This window comes from Aquarana catesbeiana, linkage group LG13, assembly GCF_042186555.1.
Source record: "Aquarana catesbeiana isolate 2022-GZ linkage group LG13, ASM4218655v1, whole genome shotgun sequence".
Classification (NCBI taxonomy): domain Eukaryota; kingdom Metazoa; phylum Chordata; class Amphibia; order Anura; family Ranidae; genus Aquarana; species Aquarana catesbeiana.
This window is the reverse complement of record NC_133336.1, coordinates 150,188,808-150,199,202: the sequence shown is the minus strand read 5'-3', so window position 1 is coordinate 150,199,202 and position 10,395 is coordinate 150,188,808. Positions and strand designations below refer to the sequence as shown.

At 48.4% G+C, this 10,395-nt stretch overlaps 1 protein-coding gene across 1 annotated transcript; it reads left to right on the top strand.

Moving 5' to 3' along the window:
• Positions 1–1,213: 1,213 nt before the first annotated feature.
• On the top strand, positions 1,214–3,113 carry LOC141116552 (zinc finger BED domain-containing protein 4-like). The gene is made up of 2 exons (XM_073608950.1): positions 1,214–2,517; positions 2,615–3,113. The coding sequence occupies exons 1-2, from the start codon at positions 1,214–1,216 to the stop codon at positions 3,111–3,113; spliced, it is 1,803 nt and encodes a 600-aa protein (XP_073465051.1).
• The last annotated feature ends 7,282 nt before the right edge of the window (positions 3,114–10,395 follow it).

Below are 10,395 nucleotides of genomic sequence, written 5' to 3'. Positions count from 1 at the left end.
TGTGTGCCACCTATCAGTGCGTTTCACCTATCAGTGCATGCCACCTATCAGTGCCCATCAGTCAGTGTCACCTTTCAGTGCCACTGCCCAGCTAACAGTGTGTGCCACCTATCAGTGCTCATTGGTGCTGCATATCAGTGCCACCTATTAGTGCACTGCTCATCAGTGCCATCTATCAGTGCACCTCAGTCTGTGCCAGCCATCAGTGCGTGCCACGTATCAGTGCCCATCAGTGCGTGCCACCTATCAGTGCATGCCACCTATCAGTGCCACCTTTCAGTGCCACTGCCCAGCCAACAGTATGTGTCACCTATCAGTGCTGCATAATCAGTGCCACCTATCAGTGCTCATCGGTGCTGCATAATCAGTGCCACCTATTAGTGCACTGCTCATCAGTGCCATGCCATCTATCAGTGCACCTCAGTCATTGACAGCCATCAGTGCATGCCACGTATCAGTGCCCATTAGTGCGTGCTACCTATCAGTGCCCAGCCATCAGTGTGTGCCACTCATCAGTGCTGCATAATCAGTGCCACCTATCAGTGATCATCACTCAGTGGTATCTATCATTGCCAGACAGTCAGTGCCACCCATCAGTGCCCATCCATCAGTGCATGCCACCTATCAGTGCCCATAAGTAAGTGCCACCTATCAGTGCTGCTTAATCAGTTCCACCTATCAGTGGTCATCAGTGCTGCATATCAGTGCCAAGTAATCCTATCAGTGCCCAACAGTGCTGCATATTAGGGCCTCCCCATCAGTGCTGCCTAATCAGTGCCACCCAAACCTATCAGTGCTACATATTAGTGCCTCCTCATCAGTGCAGCCTATTAGTGCCACCTCAATGCCCCATCAGTGCAGCCTCATTAGCAGTAGCACACATCAGTGAAGGAGAAAAAGTACTTATTTACAAAATTTTGATTAAATGTGATTAAATAAAATAAATACCACCAAAAGAAGCTATATTTGTGTGAAAAAAATTATTTGAGTACAGTGTAGCTTGACTGCGTATTGCGCAATTGTCAAAGTGTGACAGCGCTGAATCCGCTGATAGCTGAAAATTGGCCTGGGCAGGAAGGGGGTGAGAGTGCATGATATAGAGCGAAGTAGTTAAACAATGGACACTTTGCGCTCAATTGTTTTTTGTTTTTCACCCAAGGTCGAGCAAATTATCAGAGCCTTTCGGTGCACACTGCACAGAGACACCAGCAGAATGTCAGCTGTGTGGAAGTATTTTAAAATTAACGAGGACAACCCACGGATTGCAGACTGCAAACTTTGTTCTGCAAAATTATCTAGAGGTGGTACAAAAATCAGTTCTTACAATACCAGTAACCTGATAAAGCACTTGAAATTAAAACATAAAAGTGAGCATGGAGAATTTACCGCTATCGGTAGCAGCAGTAGCACTCAGCAGTCAACTCTGCAGCAAACTTTTGCCAGAAGAGAAAAGCTGTCAAGAGACAACCCCAGAGCTGTACAAATAACAGAGGCGCTCACCCAATTTATTATTCTGGATGATCAACCTCTTTCAATTGTTGAGAACATGGGTTTTCATCAATTTCTTAATGTGTTGGAGCCGAAGTATGACATTCCCAGTCGCCATTACATAACAGACATCATCTTACCAAAGATCCACGACACGGTTAAAAAGCACATTAACATCATGTTGCAGAAGGACATAAAGGCAATTAGCTTCACCACCGACATCTGGAGCAGTAGTGTGAGTCCACTGTCTCTCATCAGCTTAACGGCGCAGTGGATAGATGGCGAATTCTCTTTGCATCAGGTCATGCTCCACGCTACAAAATTTGAAGGCTCCCACACCGGTCAAGCAATAGCAAACATACTTGAGGAAATGCTTCAGACTTGGGCGATTCCCAAAAGTTCTGTTCATGTTGTGGTCCGGGACAGTGCCAAAAACATGATAAAAGGTATGGAAGTTGCTGGACTTCCCAGTATTTCATGTGTGGCACATACACTGCAGCTTGCTGTCTCAGAGGGACTGTTATCACAGCGCAGCATTGCAGATGCTGTGGGAGTCGGGCGCAGAATAATTGGCCACTTCAAACATTCGAACCTGGCATACTCTCGGCTGCAGGACATCCAGATACAGCTTGGTCAGCCAGTAAGAAGACTCCAGCAAGACGTGCAGACTCGTTGGAACAGCACATTTTACATGCTGAAGTCTCTGATTGAGCAGAAACGGGCCCTTGGAGTGTATGTGTCTGAATATGAGCTCCCTGCCACCATTATTGCAAACCAGTGGAATCTGATGGAGAAGATGGTCAATATCTTGGCTCCCTTTGAAGAGATGACTCGCCAAGTGAGTTGTTCAGATGCATTTGCCTCTGATGTAATTCCTGCAGTAACAGTGCTACAGAAAGTTTTAGCAAAAGTGGATGAGGACCAAGGTATCAAAACAATGAAGAGCACTTTGCTTGCTGCTTTGCAGAAGCGCTTCTCTGATACTGAGCGAAACCCACTTTACTGTATCGCAACTTTACTCGATCCAAGGTAATGTTAATTTTTCTGCTATTAAATGTAATTGTTTTCTTAATTCACAGAAAGAATATGCTGCATTCATTCATTGTTGTTTATTTTTTTCTTCTAGGTATAAAGATAGTTTTTTCTGTAATTCTGACACTTCCAGGGAGGCAAAAGAAATGTTAGTACTGGAACTGCAAAACATTTTTGAAGAGACAATTGAATCTGAGCAGCATGAAGAACCAGCTTCCAAAAGGCCTCACCGTGACCAGCCAGGTACCAGTCTGGACAGTTTATTTGCAGAAATTGCTGGTGAAGGATCATCTACATCTGAGAGCAGTGCTCCAAAAGCTGCTACTATACAGCTGGAAGCTTACTTGGGAGAGATCACTGTACCTCGTTCAGAGAAACCCCTGAAGTACTGGGCAGTTCATAAAGTGAGATTTCCAACTCTGGCTAAAATGGCCCAAAAATATCTTTCTGCCCCATGCAGTAGTGTGGAAAGTGAAAGACTGTTCAGCTTAGCGTCTAATGTCCTTACTGATAGCAGAAACAGGCTTATGGCTGAACATGCAGAGATGCTTTTATTCCTCAAAAAGAATTTGCCACTAACTTTTAAGAAATAATTCTATTTGCTATATTGCCTGTAACTTTTGGTTGGTTGTGTGATTTTTTTTACATTTGTTATTGTTATTGTTATTAATATATTTTGATGTTGTAAAATATATTTTTTGTATTTATCGACATGTTCTGTGATAATTCCTTTGAGTTTACTGTGTGACACAAGCAAATAAAACAGTTTTATTTTTTTGTCTCTTGAGTTACAGTTCTTCATAATTATAAAGAAGATATCATTACTTAGTCTGTGTTGTGGTTTGAAAACTGTCACATGACATTAAAAAAAAGTATCGGTAATCGGTATCGGCGAGTACTTGAAAAAAAGTATCGGTACTTGTACTCGGTCTTAAAAAAGTGGTATCGGGACAACCCTAGTTTTTTTTTTTTTTTTTGTAATCTTTATTTTTATTTTATATAATAAGAAAAAGAACAAACTTACATATAGTCTATGGTCATTCTTACCACAGAACATTGCATTTTTTCCAGTGCAGACCAATATGTTGATACAAAAACAAGATGTATAACAAGTTGTAATACGTAGGGGTAAGGGAGGGAGGGGAAAGGGGGGAGGGATTAAATCATCTCCGAACTTTATTACATTGCTAAACAGTCATATTGAGTCCTAAGAGGGGGTCCCGCCGCAACGGCTTGGCCGGACCCATCCCCCTCAGCCCTCCATTTTGGTATTGGAGGGGGGGGCCTCATTTTTTATTCAGTGCCCCAGGATGCCCACTGGGCGGATTCCCCAGAAGGGGGGCCGTAGGCCTCCAACTAACCTTCGCCTAAGGGGAGCGCCCCCTGGGCATCCACCGGGCCAGTGCGGACACAAAGGTGCCTACGTTACCAGGCAGAGCCCCTGACCAATACGTCTAAACAAGTAACCACTCTAATATTAATAAAGGAGATATAACACTTATCTGTAATCACTAACGACGCATAGCGTCTCATATTAGCCTACAGCTATATACCTTATGAACCATGCATTAGGAAAGAAAAGGTCAACACCCCATGCAATCAATAGGGCGCTAAAACATTCCACTCAGGTACGCACATCACCGCCAACAGGCCTCCTTAGCTTCAAGGAGGGCTCCGCTAACTCCAACAGCGCGACATCTATGCTAGAGGACACCGGATTAGTATCGATGGTGAATCCCCGCCACTGAGCCCAAATACCATCGAAGCGCTCACTCCTACCTTTGCACCTCGCCACCCACTCCTCCGCCTCTCTGATATCCTCCACCTTCTGTAGCCATTCTTTTAAAGGTAGGGACCTGTGGACGCTTCCAATAGAGAGGTATAAGCCTTTTAGCGGCATTTAGTAGATGAGGAAGGGCGCTTTTTTTGTAGTGGCTTAGAGGGAGGGCGGGGAGGTGCAAGAGGAAATGCTCAGGGGAGAACGGGATCTCAATCTGCAGGGCATTTTTAATGGTAGTCTGTACTTCCATCCAGAAAGACCTAATCACTGGGCATTCCCACCATACATGAAGAAGGGTGCCTTTCTGATCGCAACCTCGCCAGCATCGATCAGAAACCGAGGGGTATATACGTGCTATGGCAGCTGGTACCCGGTACCAGCGAGTTAGAAGCTTGTAGTTTGTTTCCTGCGTTCTAGATTCTATGGAGCTAGAGTGTGCTAGTTTATACATGTGTAGACGTTGTTCTGGCGTGAACTCCACCCCTAGGTCTCGTTCCCATTCCCTTATGAAAGCTGGCTTACCAGCGGTGGGAACTGAGCCCAGTAGCCTGTATAGCTCAGAAATCAAATGAGGAGTTGGCTCTTCTTCTATGAAAAGACTTTCTAGTGTGGTGATGGTGTCTAGCCCTCTCATCGGGGTCCCCTCTGTTGCAATAAAGTGTTGGAGTTGCTGGTGTCTCCACCAGTCCATAGGGAATCTGCCGTGGCTATTCCGCAAGGCGTCTAGGGGTATCAGCTTGCCCTTATCCACAAATTTACCGTAACTATAATTGCCGTCGGACACCCACGTACCGAAAAAGGTTCTCTGCTCCCCAGGAGGGAACCACTTATATCCCCCTAGAGGTGCCAATGGGGAGCCCGGGGGCACCAGAGCATACAGGGCATTTGTGCAGTCCCAGACCCGCAGGATGTGATTGGTTAGCGGTGAGGTCGTCTGTGAGAGTCCTCTGTGTTCACGGGACAGCCAGGGTGCGTATGACAAGTCCCGGCCTGCTAAGCTCTTCTCCAAGGAGACCCACAGTTTTGAACCCCCGTGGTGACGCCAGTTAAGGATATGTTGGATCGCAATGGCTCTATAGTATCGTCGTATATCCGGGAGGCCCAAGCCACCCATTTCTTTGGCCTTCTGTAGCAAAGACACCGCCAGTCTTGGTTTTTTACCATGCCAAATGAAATTAATCATTAGGCTTTGAAGCTGAGCGAAGAAGCTCCTGGGGAGGGTAACTGGCAGCATCTGTAAATAAAAGAGCACCCTAGGAAGGATGTTCATCTTGAGTATGTTAAGTCTGCCTAGCCATGTGAAGGAGGTCTTGGTCCAATTCTGTAAGTCTCTACGCACCATGCTCAAAAGGGTGGGAAAATTAGCCGAATAAATAGTGTCAAATCGATTTGTAAGTTGGATACCCAAGTACTTAATAGACGTTTTAGCCCAGCTAAATGGGAAAGCTTGTTGCAAGCCAGTAGCCATTTTTATAGGGATGGTAATGGGCAGAATTTCGGATTTCGAAAAGTTTATTTTAAAGTTTGACACATGACCGAAACTTTTTAGTTCCCTCATAAGGTTTGGCAATGACACTAAGGGCTGGGTCAAATGAAAGAGCACGTCGTCGGCATAGGCCGATAGTTTGTGTTCCGTAGACCCTACTGTTACCCCCCTAATATCAGTGTTTGCCCGTATTGTTCGAAGCAGAGGCTCCAAAGCCAGAGCGAACAGTAGGGGGGAGAGGGGACACCCCTGCCTCGTGCCATTCCGTATGGGGAATCCCAAGGATAGATGGCCGTTCACTTTGACCTTCGCACTGGGGGTCGAGTAAAGCGCCATGATCCATCTCAGCATATGAGGGCCCAGTCCCCAAGCCTCCAGAACCGCCTTAAGGTATGACCAATCAATCCTGTCAAAGGCCTTTTCGGCATCTGTGGACAGAATAAGGTAGGGGGTGGAGTTCTTATGGGAACATGCCCATTGTATGAGCTGTATGGCCCGGATGGAATTGTCCCTAGCTTCTCTACCTGAAATAAATCCCGTTTGATCGGGGTGAATAAAGGAGGGCAGGACGTGTTTAAGTCGATTTGCCATAATCTTAGCAAAAATTTTTATGTCGACGTTAAGTAGCGATATTGGTCGATAGCTTTGTGGGAGAGTGGGGTCCTTGCCCTCTTTCGGCAGCACTGTGATGTGGGCCAGTAAAGCCTCAGGGGGAATCTGGTGATTTGTGGCCAAAGAGTTAAAATACCTGCACATATGATTTTGTAGCAGGGGGAGAAACTTTGCATAATATGCTTTGGAGTATCCATCCGGGCCAGGGCTCTTCCCGTTAGGTAGGGCCTTCACTGTTGAAATAATCTCCTGAGGGGAAATGGGGGAATCAAGGTCTAGCTGCTGCTCTGGCGTCAGGGAGGGGAGTCCAGCTGCGGCGAGGTATTCGCCAATCGCTTTTAGTTTCGCTGATCGTCCTGTGTGTGAGATGTCCTTATCTAGGTGGTATAATTCTGCATAATAATCTCTAAAGATTGAGGCAATCCCAGAGGAGTGTAATGTAGCTGTACCGTCAGGGGACCGGAGCGAGTGTACGTGGGCTGTCCCTCTTCTCTTCCGAAGCGCTCTAGCTAGCATTCTGCCGCATTTGTTTCCCTGTTCGTAGTATTTATGTGAAAGATGGCGTAATTGTCTGCGCACGCGACGGTCGAGGAGGCGAGAAAACAACTCCCTCAGTTCAGTCAGCCTTTCGCGGGCGTTAGTCTCCCCCTGACGTTTGTGTTTAAGTTCCTCTTCCTGCAAAGCTGTCAGCACCCTCTTGAAGTCTATCTGTCTTTCCCTTTTGAGTTTGGAACCCAGGGAGATCAATTCACCCCTGAGTACCGCCTTATGGCTTTCCCACACCACTCCGTCTGCCATTTCCCCGGACACATTCTCCGCAAAATAGTGTGTGATGGTCTCGGAGACCTTAGCTACCACTGAGGTGTCGTCCAGGAGGTTTTCGTTGAGTCTCCAGGACCAGGCCCTCTGTGTTTCGTCTGGAACCCGTATCACGGCCCATATTGGAGCATGATCTGAAATAGTGATGTTGCCTATTTCAGCTGACTGCAGCAATTCAAGGGTGTCATGGTCCACACACATAAGGTCTATGCGTGTATAAACGTCATGCACCCCCGAGTAGTAGCTGCAGTCCCTCTCAGATGCATGAAGAGCTCTCCACGTGTCTATAAGGAGGCTATTCTGCAGTGACTTGCGAAAATGCTTGAGGAAGGCTTGGGAGTGAGTGGGGCGGCCATGGGATGTGTCAACGAGCGGGTCCGGGCTCACGTTAAAATCCCCTCCAAGAATTAGGTGACCCTCCCTGAATTCGTTCAATTTATCTAGCACAGAATCAATAAAGGAGAGTTGTTGGGCATTGGGTGCGTAGAGAGTCGCAAATGTAAATTTTTTGTTGGCCAAGACCCCCTTCACAAAGACGTATCTGCCCTGTGAGTCGGCCTGAGTCTCTGAAGGTTGGAATGGGCATGACTTATGGAATGCGATGGCTGTACCTCGTGATTTGGCGACTGGGGAGTTGCTAAAAAACCATTGGGTGTATATGTGCGTGGGTATCTTTGGAAGGGACTGTTCCCTGAAGTGAGTCTCCTGCAGGAAAACCACCTGGGCCCCCAGTCTCTTAAGTTCCAGCCATAGCCTGTTGCGCTTATGTGGAGAGCAGAGCCCCCTGACATTGTAGGATAGTACCTTTAGTGACGGCGCACCTGACGTGGATGATAGCTGATCGTTCACACCTCCTCCGATTTCCCCATGCATGGCCCAGTCGGCCAAAAGGCAACCTGCAGATCAAAGCAATAGATGGTTAGCTTTAGAGAGTGATCTAAAACACAAAATAATATCAAGGGGGAAGTTGGGAGGAGGGGAGGGAGAGGCTAGGGAGGGGTGGGAGGTGGAAGGAAGGGGGCCTTGGAGAGGGTTAGGTGGGGAAGTGGAAGGGATAGGGAGGGAAAAGGCGGGACAGGGATATGGATAAGGAGAAGAAAACAAAAACAACAATAGTCTACAGACCTCGCCCGGGAGGGGGGTATCAACCCAAAAACCGCCCGGGTGAAGACTCGGAGTCCCACAAGGGACTGTCACCTAGTAAGGTGAGGCCTAGGTGGGGTACGTGGGAGACCACCAAGGAGACGATTAGCCCATCCTTCCATCCAGTCCATTCCGACACATAAACAGGGTGGGAAACAAAAAAATTGTGCAAACAAAAAAGGGGGGGGTAAACAGTACGTCTCAACAAGAGAAAAGAGGAGATTGTGGAACCCGGACTCCCCAAAAGTGCAAAAACAAAAAAGAAGAGGGGAGGACAAGGCGGCCAGGCTAGGAGCTGGACCACGGACCCCCTAGTCCATCATGTTGCTTATGGTTCTTGTAGTAGAAAGGTAGTGCAAAGGGCCTACTGTGAGGTGCCTCACAGGAGTAGGTAGACTGTAACAGCAGCGCGTCCGTTAGGCCCAGAGCCCTGACTGAAATGCCAATGATGGAGAGGGGATTCCGCCTAAAAAATTAGGAAAAGCGATAAGGGTGGCAATGGCTCATTTAGTCACTGGTTGTGGAAGTGCCCAGACGTGGGCCCTCCGTTTGCCTGTTGCGGCCCCGGGACCGCCTGTTTCCTGCCGCCTGGATCCATGGTTGAGGTAGCTGAGGTTTTGGGATGTCCGGGGTGGTGCGCCAATCCGGGAAGTCTACAGGGTTAAGCTCCAAGGTATGTAGGAAGCGGGGGAGGTCATCCTTTGTGCGTAGTATAGCCCAACGGCCATTTTTGGAAGCCTGTAGGCTGAATGGGAAGCCCCAGCGGTATGTGAGGCCTGCCGCTTGGATTTCCGTTAGAAGTGGGCGAAGGGCCCGCCGCTGCATTAGGGTACGCCGTGAGAGGTTCTGGTAAAAGGACAGTTGTGCTCCATCAAAGTCAAAGACTGGTCTGTTGCGCATTTTTTGCATTATGCGATCCTTCAATGTAAATTTGTGTAGCTTGCAGATCACATCTCTGGGGTTGTCAGGGTCCTCTGATGGGGGCCGAAGTGCCCTGTGAGCTCTGTCTATCTCAATCGGCACCGACGGAGGCAAACTCAGGATTTCACGGAACACTCCCTGTAAGGTGGGGACAATGTCCTTAGGTGCAGTAGCTTCTGGGAGGCCTCGTATGCGAATATTCGCCCGCCTGCTGCGGTTCTCCATGTCGTCTAACTGGCACAAAAGAGCCTCAATTTGATGACGGTGTGTGACGGTCTGCTCTCTAAGCTGGGAGATGGCGGGTATAGAATCATCGAATTTCTGCTCCAAAGTCTCTACCCTGTGACCCAGCTCAGTGGTATCAGATTGTAATTGTTCAATATCTTGCCTGAAGGCCCTCTCAATCCTGCTTGTAAAGCGCTCTAGGTCCTCCTTAGTAGGTAGAGACCATAAATGCTGCCTGATGTCTCTGTCCTCAGTCAAAGCTGCCAGGTGTGTGTCCCTGTCCTGTGATGATGTGGAGCGAGGGGATGCAGGGGGGATGGAGTCGCTTACCAGCCTGGGAGAGGAGATAGGAGATAGAGCTGGAGGCGCTGGCTGAATCTCCTGTTGCTGCAGCGTGGCCGTTCGTTCCGGCGCCATCTTGGATTTCCCCCTCTGCTGACGGGGGGTGTCTAGAAGAAAGGAATCCAGCGGTCCCTGGCCGTTTGGGTGGGCTTTTTTCGGCTGGGAAGAAGCCCGCCGCCGCTGTGACATACCCTGTGCGGAAATCGGGGGGTAATCACCCCTGTAGCTGCTAATTATGCTGCGGACTGGACGGAGCTCGGGCTCAGCACGTCCTCACTCCTCCATAGTCAGGCCACGCCCCCGGGACAACCCTAGTTTTAACCACTTCCTGCCTGCCGTCATATGACGTCCTTGAAATTGTGCGGGGATATCTGAATAATGCCTGCAGCTACAGACATCATTCAGATATCAGCTTTTTCAGCCAGCGATTCCCTACACCATAAGAACAATCATAGCGGCTGTTCCACTGCTTGATCGATCTTATGGGAGGTGAGAGGGGACGTCCCCCCCCTTCCCGCCGCCCTCCAGTGCTTCTATCGACTCACCG

Bases quoted from the DNA above. Each gene is read 5' to 3' on its own strand.
- LOC141116552 (XM_073608950.1), top strand. From the start codon at position 1,214: ATGTCAGCTGTGTGGAAGTATTTTAAAATTAACGAGGACAACCCACGG. The intron at 2,518-2,614 runs GTAATGTTAATT...TTTTTCTTCTAG, and splicing joins GCAACTTTACTCGATCCAAG to GTATAAAGATAGTTTTTTCT.